Below are 15,228 nucleotides of genomic sequence, written 5' to 3' on the forward strand. Positions count from 1 at the left end.
AAAAAGCGCCATCTCTACCCTTCCGCAGCAACTAAATCGTTTTTATGTTACACCAGTTAATACCACGCAACAGCACAACCTCGAGAGTTGGCAGACAACTTAGTTCAAGAAAACTATCACAGAGTGCGCCAGTGGTAACAGAAAATTTAATTTTCCGACTGCGTGGAGGAAATATTTATTACAATAACAATGTAAATACTTTATTATGATATTCTTTACATTCCCTATAGTCCTATAGCCTGTATTATTTGCAGTTTTGCCAATTTTGCTGAAGTAGGTACTTAGTTTTTGCAAACTCTACAAGATTTTGTACTTTATACTTACTTACCTATTCAAATGATTTTGCAATGTATAAAATAGCATAGATTTTCATAACAATTAAGTACCAAATTCATAAACAAATAACTGTTTACTTGTTCTAAGCCAAAATCTGCCTTCTTAAAGCTCTACATTTTCATTTGTTTTCGGATTAATGATAGATCGCCCGGTNGTGCACTTACCGGTTTTCCTTGCAGTATATTTACGTAGTTATAATGTTGCTTATGTATTATTTTGCTACTTAACACGTATAAGTAATAAGAGGTCAGTATTCAGATGCAGACGGATAGTAATTAACCTCATTAACACGATCAAAAACAGGCAGCGAGTCCCTGTTATCTTTTTTTTAAATACATTTTTGAATTGGTATTGTAGTTACCTCGATTAAACGGTGAACTTAACAATTATAAAGTTATTATTAAACAAAGTAAGACCTTTTTCATGGTACATCCATCCGTTATAAAATCTTATTCTGTTGAAGTAAGAAGGCACTTTACTTACTTTTAAGGATGCCTACATTTCAGTTCTGAGGGCTTTGAAAACCTTATAATAAGCATCGTAAGTTACCCCCTTATTTATAAAAAAAATAAGTAATTATTTTATCACCGTTTGGTTGTTGCAGTTATTCTCATCAGTTTTGATATTGGTATAGGGAGAGTTCTTTCTCCTACTTGTAAGGTTTTATTGTGACCTTTATTCCGCCTGGCATAACTAACTAGCATAATTATGCTAGTTATTATTATTTATCATAATCAGTGATAATGTTATAAATCAGTAAACAAAACGACGATTGATTTACGAAGACAAAATAATATATTTGTTTCACAACACGGCATACAAGGTTCAAATTTTGTTCATCAAACAGTAACCAATCTANCCTGCAAGAGGTCAGTATTCAGATGCAGACTGATAGTAATTAACCTCATTAACACGATCAAAAACAGGCAGCGAGTCCCTGTCAATGTCCCTGTATCTTCTTTTTTAAATAAATTTATGAATTGGTATTGCACTTATCTCGAATAAATGGTGAACTTAAATGTTAATTCTTGTGATATTAGGTAGGTACTTAACAATTAATTACTAAATTTATTTTTTAATATTAAGTAAGATTTTATCATACTTAGTACACCTATCCTTAGAAATCATAATATTCTACCAAAGTAAGAAGGCACATTTCTGAAGGCTTTGAAGACCTTTAAGTATCGTAAGTTACCTCCTTTATAAAAAAATAAGTAATTATTAAAATTATACCACCCTTTAGTTGTTGCAGTGATTTTCATCAGCTTTTATATGGGTATAGGGAGAGTTCTTTCTCCTACTTGTAAGGTTTTATTGTGACCTTTATTCCGCCTGGCATAACTAACTAGCATAATTATGCTAGTTATTATTATTTATCATAATCAGTGATAATGTTATAAATCAGTAAACAAAACAACGATTGATTTACGAAGACAAAATAATATATTTGTTTCACAACACGGCATACCTACAAGGTTCAAATTTTGTTTATCAAACAGTAACCAATCTAATCTTTTGAGCGTCGATCTGTAACTCTATCTCGCATATCTGGTAGCATGGCGTCGTCGTTTTACGGGAAGCCACAAATATCATTTTCGCATTACACGACGGTTTCTCATTGACATCGTCGTAAACGAATCCCAAGTTGAAGGAGAGACCTGGCGGCACCCGCTTGCACCTCGACAAAGACAAGTTTATGTACTTGAGCTGTTCCAAATCCGGTATCAGTTTGTAAAGCTTGATGTACACCGGCTCTAGCGTCAAGTTGCAAAACTTTATATGCTGTGTCGTAACGCCACCACGCTTGTATTCGATTCTATACGGATTCGGATATGAAATGAGCCTGTTCTCGCATATGTATGACGCCGTTTTTCGAAGAGGGCTCGAAAAATATTTTGAAATTTCAATGAAACGCTCGACCTCAGATTTGAAGGCTTCATTGCTTTCGTACTGTTCCTGACTCTCTTCAGCTAACTCCGCTTTTGTTTCTTCCTTGATCGGCTGTGATTCTAAACTTGCGGTGGATTTCTCTATCTGGGGCATATAATTCACTGGCCCCGGAATCGGTCGCCCTTTCTTGTATGGTGGTGATGTGGGTTTTGCTCCTTTTTGCTTTTGATACATATTTTGCTCCTGAAATAATAAATTACACCTATAATTTTGTTTCTGACACTAATGACATTAGTTTGTTTTTACAGCTGATCTGAAATGAAAAAGGTTGCCTTACCTAGATCCTAGCTCCTCAAATATGTGCTTAGGGTTTTAGCACTGTCTTGGAGTTCTTGATATTTACACAATTTAGAATTTATCTAAATTGTCTCTAGACACTTTGTAACAGTTAATTTATTAAGGCATTAAGACTAAGTGACTTTTAACTCTTGTTTGTAGAGACTCAATTAAAGTAATTCTTAGTATTTTAGACTTAGTTTTTTTTTTCCTTAATATGTACTTATTTCTAGGTACCTACGTAGACTTGTTAACCTTAAAACAACTTACCCAGCAGATTTTAGTGACGTTGCTAATGGTGGCATTAACCTCAGCTATGAGACCATTAAATAGCATACTTATCATCAGAAATTTGCTGCTCTATAAAATAAACAACCCCACTTCCTGGCAAACCTGTTGATTTTTTGCAATTTTTGCTATCTAGCATGTTTAGAAGTAGTAAGCTAAATAATAATTAACCGTCTCTTTTCACACTCTCTTCAAATGTCACAATTTATTTTACTTCTGTATGGACTTTAGTATGGACTACGCTACGTTGAATAGGCATCAATTTACAAGGCTAGATACTTAGGACTAAAATATCTAGACATTTAAGTACCTTTATTCAAATAACCTGTTTTCTAATATATTCTTCACATAGCCAGATAATGTGGGTCATAAATACATAAGCGCGATGCAACTGGTAGTGTTCGTTACAAATGTATTCGTATAGAAATACACGTGCCAATAGCAGAGGTACATTGAACTTTATAGAATGTCAATTGATTGCCGCCAGGAATAATCTATATAAATTACAAATAATCGTTAATTACTCAATATAAGGTGGGTGGACCATGGAAGGCCACGCTCCTTTGAAGGCCAACTATCAAAAAGTCTTAGTTATTGACATGTAAACACATATTCTTTCGGCTATACACTAAGATCCAACATACTTAAGGCCACAGATGCGGCGGCGAGTCGCTCGCGCCGCTATTGTGGCAGTGCGATCTCACGCTTCGTAGACTTCGGTCGTCGACGTTACAATTGTTATTCGCGCGCACAGCAAAACGTAAATTTTTAGTTAGATAACCTATTATTATTTCATATTTTTTTATTGTGAATTGTCGTATAAGGATATGTTTATGGTACTAAAGAAAAAAAATATAGTTTTGACCCGATTTAAGTTAAAATATTGGTAGTGTTCCCAGGAAAGCCAATGGTTCCTTATAAGGCCAATCAAAAATTTGACTGTTGGCCTTGCTAGGGTACATGGGCCTTACAAAAAACATGTACAAACCATGAACATATGAACAGTTACTTTTTAGTTATAAATACGTACCGTTACAGTTAAAACAATGTTTTATATTTATAATATTTTTATTTATAAGGGTTATTAAACTTTTACTCATATTAACTCATTTTGGCCTTACAAAGAGCGGACCCATAAGAAGGCCATTTGAGGTAAAAAAAAAAGTTTTTAATTTCATTATAATACGCGTTGGCAGGTTATTTGATGTCGATATAATACTCATTACTACTGTTTTTAAATAATTTCCATTAATATATTCTTAGTTATACGATGGTGTTCAAGTAATGTTCGTTGAGTTTTTTATAAATGATAAAAATATATTGAGCATTTAATGTTTTGCTTAAATGAAAGAGCTTATTATGTAGTTTTAGTAAAAGCGAATATATTAATTGTTTCAACTCTATTTTTAAGTTGAACGACTGATGCGCAATATTGGCCTTGTTTGGAGCCGTGTTCCTTGCAAGGCCATTTGGAAGAGCTTAACAAAACTTAAGTTTAATGAATACTGATTAAAAATAAATAAAATAAAATAAAATAAGCCTTTATTGCTGTTAATTTTTTTAACTTATTTCACTATACATAATATTACAAATTATAACTAGAGGTAAGAAAAAAATTCATTTAAACTAAATGGTATTTTCGGCATTCGGCTTATCTCTCCTCTTAACAGCTTGTCTTTCGACAAAGGCCTCCTCTAAGGATTACTTGCTTCAAATCGTCTTCCCATCTCTTTGGTTGTCTTCCTCTACTTCTTCTGCTTTCTCTAGGGTACCATTCCGTAATTATTCTGGTCCATTTCTCTTTCTTTTCTCTTAACATATGTCCTGTCCAGCGCCATTTTAATTTCCTGCATAATGATTGTACTTTTCCAAACTTTGTCTTCCCTTTGATCTTTTTTAATTGCATTTTATCCTTTCTTCTCACTCCTAGAACGCTTCTCTCTATCCCGTTCTGACATATCGCACCCTTAATAATGAATGGGCACAACTCCAAAATTCAGTTTTTTGGGAAAAGCCAAAAAACCAATCGGCGGATCGCGGTTTTTTACATAATTGGCTCCAAAATCTTTATTTTATCAGCTACAACTTTCAAATTAAGCATACTTCATCACTGGTATCTGTTATATAATTTGACATGAGACATTTTTGAAAATATGGATTATGAGTATGAAAAAAAATTGTTTAAAAAAATATTTCAAAGTTAGGCCTTTATTTTACTATTTCTGTTGTTGTGATTTTGGGTATTACTTGTACTTGTGCCCATCTAATCCGTAAGCTGAATCGTTCTATATGGCATATTCCCTAATATTGCTCTCTAATATTTAAAAATAAGTGTATTATTCGATTTTTATATTGATTTACGCCCAATAACATTGGGGACAGTTATTGTGCGGTATAGTAGCTTATAGCCAATTCAGTATAAGAGTAGGGTGCTGAATACTAGAAAATTATTAGATATGTCGAATTAGATTAAAATAACGACTATTAGCTATTTCTCTGAGAAAACCGACATGAAAATACTAATTTTATGCATTCAAAATATTTTTACTTAGATAGATAGGGACTCTTACCAAAAAAAATATGCTTTTTATCAAATAAACAAAAAACCNCGATCTATCATTAATCAAACATTTTTATACAAGGATTAATAAAATTGTTATGTAGCCTTAATAAATAACGTATCATTGTATCAGTGTAACGATAACAAGCATGTAAAGTACATTACTTGCTAATCATCATTATGCGTAATTTTCCAGAACTATATTGAAATGTTCCGACGCGTGCACTTNATTTTAATTATCTCTTTATTTTGTATAATAAATATTTCATAGATCAGTAGTAATTTTCCTTATTTTCATACTTTTTTTTGCGTTCCGCTAAATCTGCCGGTGTGTGTATTATTTGATAATTTGTTTTTTTCATTTATCCAGTTAATAAAGGAATAAAAAGCGTTTACTCGTTAGAGTGGCCTTCCATGGTCCACCCACCTTACTATTGCTTACAAAATTCAAGGACGACGCACCTATGTATTCGACAAGTTTTCAAAAAAATATTGATGGTGACCGACGAATTTCTAATCGTAATAATTTTCACAACGGGTAAATATAGGTAATACAGGAAAAATTTAAAAAAATCGTTATTCCACATGGGCAGAACCGCGAGCGGTAGCTACTCGTAGCATTAATAAAGGCAAGGTTTTGATTTTAGCAGTTCTAGGTAACCTCTCTTTCAGAGCCGAAGGGCATTTATTTCCAACAACTTTTACATAAAAGAAACATTGAAAACTTATGTGTACATACCATTTAATTAAAATCACGATCTACCTTGCTGATAATTGAACATTTTTGTCTCAATTTTAATGTCAACCATATTTAACGTTTGAATTAAACGTGCGTATAGCCTGACCAGGAACATAAAAACCCTGGCATAGAGGCGCTTCAATTGCATTTGATAGTGCAACACTGGGTACAGTCGTTCCTGTATTAAATTAATAGGCTAACTTTATGTATCAGGATTCAGGATTATAGGCTTATTTAATATTTTCATAAATTAACAAAAACATATTATATTATAGGTAAACTGGTTTAAATAAATTAAATGAAACCATCAATCAAGTAGGATTTTATTATTATTCATCAATAATCAAATTCTGAACTTGAATATTCAACTACAATGTCTGCTCATGAACGCTTCAAACTCGGTACTTCTTTCCCAATTCCATAAAATTCAATACTTACAAAGTGACAAAAAACTTTAAAATAGGTAGTTGAAACAAACCACAGCTAATTTTCATAGTTGACTGTACTATACGATAAACATGTCAGTCAATTTGACAACCTTTGTCGGAAACATTATTCAATGAAAATATTGTCCGAACCCTTAGTATTTCTCTTCGACAAATACTTTAACACATTGTGAACCACTTTTCTTTCACGACTATAAAAAGATTTTAGCAATTTAATTCACAAAATCAATTGCGCACATTTAAAATAAAGTTTGTTTACACTTTGACAGCAATAGACTGACATGCAAGGTGACATGTCAATGAAGTTTTCAGTTACTGTTGCCATTAAAAGAAATTAGTACCATTAATTTTCCGCAACATGGCGAGGGTTTTTATGTTCCTGGTCAGGCTATAACTAATAATTTGCATATTATTAACTTTTACAGTTTAATTGTGCTACTCGTAAATTCTGATAATTTCTTAGATAACTTAGATTTTGTACATAATCATTGTACATTTAAAACAAAAAAAATATAGTAATGCATCTAACCTGGGTATAGAACCTCAGAGTCAAGAATCCAACTTTATCCACTCTTACACTGGCTGCCGGGTAAAGAATGGAAACCTTGATGTAGCTTTAAAAAACAGGCATTTTTGTTGATAAAGAACACTATAATGTATTTACGATATTTTTTCTAAGTTTTCATTGGTTTTAGTTTGCAAATATCAATGACTAGACTTAGCCTAATGTGTTAATCCAGGGTGTCAGCTATCTCCATACCAAATTTTATTAAAATCACTTTAGCTGTTTAGACGTGAAGGAGTAACAAACATACACACTCACAAACTTTCGCCTGTATAATATTAGTGTGATTTTGTACCACTCGTTTTTCCAGTTAATTAACAAGTTCATTGTATACCGAAATTAAAATGGCAATAAATGTATTCAAAAACATTTAGAAGGCTCTAAGTTTAATGATTTATTCACCTTTTTTATTTTATCTACGTCAATTCCAAGCTGTATAATTTTTGTTTGTTATATGTTTATGAAGAGTATGCTATGTTTATGTTTTGTTTTGTTTAGAATTAATGATCAGTTTTTGGAAAAACAACTTTGTGGTGTTGCACACCTCGTAAAAACGATCAACTATTAATTAACACTATAATTTGGTTACGTTCACGATGCTTGAAGGAAAACTTGCGGAAAACGTAAGCATTCAAAACAATTTTCTAGCATTTTTCAGAGTCGATGAATCATTCATTGAAGAAGAATAATATTGTCTATTTATAGTAACATACTTTATTTATTTATGAAATACTAGGACTAAAACTTATAGCACCAACATAAAACTTATTGAAATTAATTAACAAATCGTTACTGTGACACTATAATAGAGTCGTGGATGAGATTATAAATAAGATATAAAGGTGTACAATTAGTATACAAACACAAACATATTTCGATCATTAACTATTGGGCAATTATTACTTCTGTTTTAAGTTGTAAAGTAGTAACTGCACTTTTCAAAATCAAAAATCAAAAAATCAAAAATATTTATGCAGTTTAGACCACAAGTGGCACTTATGAACGTCAATAGAAAATAATAAAAAAAGAAAAGGTAGCCCTTATGGGGCACTTTACATGTCTCCTTATATTTTGGGCCCTACCAGCGCTTCGAGACAAACATATGACAAGTGCTGAGAAGAAACGCCGGAACATTCATGTAGGAAAATGCGGGCCACTGTATTTATGGCCTTCGTTCGTTCGTTTCAGCCAAATGACGTTCGCTGCTGGACAAAGGTATCCCCCAAGGATTTCCATAACGACCGGTCCTACGCTGCCCACATCCAGGTTCTTCCTGCGACCTTCACCAGACCTTTATGGCCTTCCAGTGCATATAAATAGGTAATATCATAATGCCTTGATATCGTAATAAATAATCATCATCATCATCATTAAAATTTTTCAGCCGCCATAGGCCTCCCCTCATCTTTTTCTACGAGTAATTTATAAACTCATGATAATACTGTAATATTCCCAAAATTCTTTCAGTAGTTTTTGCGTCAAATATCCAATATCTATAGGTATTCCATCCTCACGATTTTTTACATTTATTAAGGACGCCTGGCATTGGCTGTGTTAAGTAGGTAGGTCGTATGACACTCTAAAGAAAAAAATAAGTATCATGATGGACTTTGCACCCAAAAAAGTTGATATACCTAGGTATCTAAGTACGGTACTTAGTGTCTTTTATTGCTCACTAATTATTTAATTATAACTATTAAGTTTCAACCATAACTTGATTTTTCTTTGAAAGAACCAAGAAAAATTTTTTTAGTGAGTTAGATTTAGAATTAAAATACAAAATTGATATTCACCGCCCAACATATTTAATAAGCAATTAATTAACAACTAAATATTCAAAAAAACTTCAAAAATAGCATAATGTCTAGAAAACTTGATTCGTCGGACCAAAAATTAATGTTCAAACAAGTGTTATAATAATTTTGAAAGGCATTTAAACGCGAATTTTTGCGATAGTGGATGGATATTTACGAGTACTTCTTCAATTTATGTATGTGTTACCACAGGAAATGTATGAAATCCGTCATTGTATACAATTCCTAGGAATTGTATAGAATTCCTAAAATCGCCCGGAAATGTGTGATATTAAATTATATAACACATTTCCTAAACAGCAATCGGAAATGTAATATACAGGGTGGCCAGGGAGTTGACGTTCAAAACTATTTACCATCGAAAAGCCAAATTACAGAATCGTAGAATTCAGACAGACTGTCTATAAAATATTATTTAATCCCAGACGTCTAGCGATCAATGGAGACTGCAGGAAATTAAATATTTTTATACACAGCAGAGATTTCACATTCGCGATTTCTATTGATTGTAATTAATTCCTTCGGCCCAGTCACGTGCCTTGAGAGTCTAAGCTTTGGTCAACAACTTATATCATCATTATTGTGGTGACCGGATGTTTCGGCGCTTGTTTATTAAACCACAGAATACATAAGAATACCTATGCTCATTTTCCCACGATAAAAGTACCTATTGGTTCACTTTTTTGACTAAAATCTAAGTATACTAGGTGTATAAATACTTAGCATTTATAATTTCAATCTCACTTGCTGATAATTACATACGCCAACGCTGTATGCTGAGGATTGGAACCTCTTTACTCATTAAATGTCTATTGATTCGAGTCGGGTCTGCTTATAAAAACGAGAGGAAGATTATAGACGCATAAAAATCATTATTTGAACCAACAAAAAAATTAAGAGAAACTCGTCAAAAATTTATCCACACAGGCATGTCTATATTGTTTTAGCGGAAATTCAAATACTGTGCATTTATCAGATGCTGCTTGTGAAGGGAAGGACCTTCGTCCTTTTAATCCAATAGCAAAAGAAGTGAAGCTCATAAGTATCTCCGATAGTATCCTATGGCACCTAGAAACTTTACTAAAGAAGAAACACACTTTTTTTTCGTTGAAAAAAGTTGCCATAGTACTTAGTTAAAGACTACTAATTATGCAATAAAAAGTTTACAGTCAGTAATGACGCACACACAACGTCTTTAAAGTTGCGAATTAGCTGCAATAAACGAGGTCCGATGGTTGCAAAGTCGACGCCAACAGTATCTGGCAGCTATTGACTCTATTAGGTCATCCGTATGACGATATTTTTTTCCAGTTCTGAGTACTCATAGTACTTAATGTAGTTTAAGCGCTTTTCTTTTACACACGCTGCTCTTATATTATTGCTGTAAGTAGTTAAATAACAATTTAACGAATAAGAGTTTCTATGAAGAAAGCATAGAAATAACAACTTTAAAAATTAAAAAAACAACCAAGTTTTGGTAATAGTGTCTGTCTAGGTACACTAGTCTAGGCCACCACAGGCGTTATTGGCTGAAATTGGCCAACGGCTTAACGACTAACGTGTCCTCCAAATAAATTTTATTCTAAATATAATATTCAAGTGGCTAAAATTCAGTTCAGAACAAATAGAGGAACCTAAGAATCAAATCAGAACCTCCGGAACGAAGGAGTCCAATTTCATATTCAATAAAAGTCTTGTGTCTGAAAAAATGGTATTACGGATCTGCTGAAAAAAGATTCTGGTTGTGGTACATGTTACGAATCTGCTGAAAAAAGATTCTGTCGTTACAAGAATCTGTCCAAAGTCGAAAAAGGGTCTTTATTGGCGCCGACTGTAGTAATTCTCACCCCTAGTTTTTAGACCTCTCTTATTAAGTTCGCCGATGAACTGGTTTAACTAGTTAGTTAAACTAGTTTGAAAACTCATAAATTTTTGTTATGTATGAATTTGTTCGTTTATGGAATGACATCAAATGTAGTAGCAATAAATTTAATAGCATCTAATTAATAACAACTCCCTAGTTTTTTTTTTATTAGTGTGGCATAAGTTACTCATGGTCAAAAACGTGAGTTGATCACGTGCGAACAATAAACGGAATGATAAAAAAGAAAAATAGCGTCCTGCTGTCGAAACATAAGCCTACCTGCCTATTAACTTTCACTTATCAGATTTATGGAGCAATTTTCCTACAAAACTTTAAACTCGCTTCCACAACTAATAAAAAGAAAGAACGATTGCCTTGCGATTTTCCCAAAAACCTAATAAGTACATACTTCTTTAATTACTGTAACAACAGTAACTAAATCCTACTTTGCATTACAAAAAGAAAGGAGAAATATTAAAATAATAATAAATGTAGAAGCATTATGGAGACCATGACCCTTATTTATTACCTAAAAAGAACAATAACAAAAAGCGAAGGACATTGTCAATCCTAGTATCGAAGCTAGTAGAAATAAAGGCGAAATTTTTTCAGTGTAGGTACATCCGAGCTTAATGGCCGTAAGTATAAATTCTATGATAATTACACTGTAATCCGCTTACCAACGCAAATATTAAACGATGTAAATTAAATTATGATAAACAGGTATTGAGTTATGCTAATAGTGCTGCCCAATAAGTAAATTAGGTATTCTCTTTACAATGGAAAAGAGTATATAAAGACTTAAACTCTAACGTTCCTATAATAAAAAATACATTATGTGTTTTATTTATAACTTGATTTCTTTTATTCGAAATGCTAAATGTATAATAATAACAGAGAATATTAATTATACAACTTATTGGTACAATTGTACCTACAAAGAGGTTATTGTAAAATAAGCAATGTCAATGATGCACTAAATATGCATTTAAAATAAAAGTTCACGTAATTAGGTAATTTACATTTTTAATTTTTTAAGTCTAAATGCTAAAAATACCTATATTTTACATAATTTTGAAATTATGCATTTTATTTTTGTGACAATAAATATACAATAAGTATTATGAGCTAGCAAACACAAATATCCTTGGTTTGAGGACACTTCTTTTAGTTGGCTTTTATTTTTTTAATTTGATTTTGTTTATATTCAATTGTTTCATATTTAGAGATATAAATTGTCCCTTGTGTCCTTTAAAACGGTACAAAATCACGTTTTTATTTCTCACCTTTATGTAAACAGTGAACTTAGGTCGCTCTCCCGAACGTCGTGGTTCGTTTACATTATCGATACTGGCTCTATCTGTTGTAGGACTTGTAAGTACGTCACGGATTTGGACGACAGCACGTAGATAAAGTTAAATATTGTGGTATCTTTATACACTTATAAATGTAATAGAGGCTTTTTTGTAAAAAATATAAATTTAATAAACAACCAGCTTTTGAAAACTCCACGCCCGTGAAATTTTTTCAGTGACAAAAATTGTCACTCGCGTCCCTTAAAAAAAAAAAGAGATAAAATCTATCCTATGTCCCTTCCCAAGACTCAACTCAAACTATTTCTATATTCATCAAAATCGGTTCAGTGAATTAAACATGAAAACGTAGCAGACAGGGTTACTTTCGCATTTATAATATTATAAAATAAACGCGAATATTCCAATATCGTCCTCACTGCTGAAAATGTAGATTAATCAACATCTTGACCGCCATTAAACCAGTGAAGGCCGTGTTTGTAGCGCAATACTAACGGAGTCTACAAAGCAAAGTTGTCTGTTATCACGAACTAAAAACGTGTGCCAAAATTTTCCTAGATGTGAAAAGTACCTACTTATCAGGTTTAGGCTAGTTAGGTTTGGTTGACCGATGATAGAAATAATTATCGTGATTAAGAGTATACAGGGTGGAATTTTGTAATGCCACCTAGAGGGAAAGTACTCTTAATAATGTAGATAGAAAATTTTACTGAAAGAAAATATTCCTTTATTTTTGAAAAGAAATAGAACTACATTCAAAGATTTCCAAAAAATTGCTTACCACACCCGGGATTCGAACCAACTAAAATCTGTTAAAAATTACACCCTGTATTTTTATTGCATCGATCGTTAGGGTTAAGTATAAGGATGAAATCTCTCTAGAAAACTTGATAAATCAAATGAAAGGAATACCATGAAATCTTAAATTATATTAATTATGTACAGGAAATTGTATGGTATGGTAGAGAATTTTCGAAAAAAAATCGAAAATCTTTGAATGCAATTCTCTTTCTTTTCAAAAATAAAGGAATGTTTTCTTTCAGTAAAATTTTCTATCTACAGTATTAAGAGTACTTTTCCTCCAGGTGGCATTACAAAATTCCACCCTGTATACTACTATAGTATTACTTTTACACGTGTGGATAATTTTGAAACCTGAGCCTCTAATGTATGCAATATTGGTAAAGATTCTAATGTCAGTGACCGGTAATCGCCAGTTAAGGGGGGGTTAGGCGGTCAGCGAAAATTCATATGTGGTGTAAAGCTTTATATCAGACAGTTTGGTTTCCGAATAAAGTAAAATAAAATCAATAAATAAAATATTTGGTGCTGCACACAAAGTCACATACATTGTTCAACAAAATTACATACTTAATTATCTACCTAAACATTTAACATGAATGCACATTCAAAATAAAATAATAAATCAAAGATAAATAATAAAAAATAAATAAATGAAAAGTCATAAAAATGTAAATGAATTTAATGTCAATAATTCTACTAGTTTTTGGGCACAAGATCGTCTTGTTCCGACTCTCACATCATAATATTGTTTCGCTACTATCATGTGCCGTGCCAATACTTTGTGCCGAAACCATGTTGCGATACAAAGTGCCCTGACGCAAATGACGCTCTACGTAGTATTACCCTGGTATTACCATAGAAGGTTTAAGAAGTCTGGTTAGCCTCTACAAATAAGGCAAAATACAAACTCATTCACGAATAATGAGGTGCGGTAAAATGCGATGGTCAAGGGCAGGCAAGTAGGTACAATTTGGTATAATTAAATATGGTTATGTAAGTAATTACATAACATATTTTGTTAAAACGTATTAAATAGAAATTGCTTATTATACACTTTTAACTAATTATGTAATATGCATACTTATAATGATAGAGTCATTGAACTTAAAGCCTTTTCATAAAGCAGGACCTTGGGACACGGACGGACTCATATAAACAACGTTGATTAAATGACCCTACCGTTTTTTTCCACTCTTAGTTATGCAAGAATTAGCAGCCTTTGCATATTTTGAATTTAACACCCAGATTGACGTAGATTTTTAGAAAAAATAGAATGTCACATTGATAGAACATGTAATCCTCACAGAGACTATATTAATTGCCTATTTATGATAAAGAGAGCTTCCTCTTTGTGGATAAAAAAAAATGCAAGCGAAAGCCCGTGGCAGCGATAGATGTTCAAAATCAAATCTAATACTCAATTATGTGGTTTAAAACCAACGATGTGTTTCCCAAATAAACATATAACATTACTGAAAACTTTTATAATTAATCTTTCCGGCAGTTGGAGGTTAATAAGCCAGTTCCTCTGTGGTTGAGGATTCACACTCTTTCCATCAGAGAATTAGGCCAAGAGCTTCCTCGGTAGCGGATAAAAAAAAGTTTATTAATAAACTATTTTAAGTAGGTTAATATTGTTTTCTTTACATAAAGAACAGTCTTAAAATACAGGTTATTTTAAGCTTTGTATCAGTAGTTAGAAGAATAACATGAAATGAAAGGAAAAAAATATTGGATTTGCGTTTAACTAGAAGTGAATTAAGTATTATAAAAGTTTCCACAGTTTACTAACCTTCGAATGACGTCAATGCGTCTGTAACCAGTTAAAAAAGAACATTCTGGAGCAAAGCGAGTACAAACTGGCGAAGGGCCTACGTCATAAGGCTTATAAAAATAATATAAATAAAACCCGAAATGCAACAGACCTTTTTACAATGAGTATGCACCATCATTACTTACATATAATATCAATGCTTGTTTACCATTTTGTCATCGTTATTTAAATAATTTATTTTATTTGTTATTATAAAATTTATAGTAGATAAACGTAACGTGTATATAAAAAAGTCTTTGTGTTGAACTTTTTTTCAAGAGGACTTTAAAAAAATTGCCTGCTGTGAAATGGGACTAATCCCGACTCTCGGTTATGTTACTACTGCAACTCCTGTAGGTCTACGTGTATCTTGGTTTTCAAACCAATCAATGTTGGTTAAGTAATCCCGGGGGATAGCTACCCGTCTTAGAAAACGAATTAATTTAATCAGAATAGGTAT

General features: G+C 32.4%; 1 protein-coding gene across 1 annotated transcript; it reads right to left on the minus strand.

Annotated features, from left to right (window-relative positions):
- Nucleotides 1–1,811: 1,811 nt before the first annotated feature.
- Nucleotides 1,812–14,850, minus strand: LOC114365153 (uncharacterized). The gene is made up of 2 exons (XM_028321648.1): nt 14,748–14,850; nt 1,812–2,469 (listed from the first exon to the last, which is right to left on the minus strand). Exon 2 carries the CDS (start codon nt 2,458–2,460, stop codon nt 1,828–1,830), a length of 633 nt encoding a protein of 210 aa, XP_028177449.1. The 5' UTR covers nt 2,461–2,469; nt 14,748–14,850; the 3' UTR covers nt 1,812–1,827.
- Nucleotides 14,851–15,228: the final 378 nt, after the last annotated feature.

The sequence above is a fragment of the Ostrinia furnacalis genome, unplaced genomic scaffold, assembly GCF_004193835.3.
Source record: "Ostrinia furnacalis isolate ACB-3 unplaced genomic scaffold, ASM419383v2 OfSCF7556, whole genome shotgun sequence".
In the NCBI taxonomy this organism is placed as follows: Eukaryota; Metazoa; Arthropoda; class Insecta; order Lepidoptera; family Crambidae; genus Ostrinia; species Ostrinia furnacalis.

Coding starts and splice junctions, on each gene's coding strand:
- LOC114365153 (XM_028321648.1), bottom strand. CDS start 2,460: ATGTATCAAAAGCAAAAAGGAGCAAAACCCACATCACCACCATACAAG.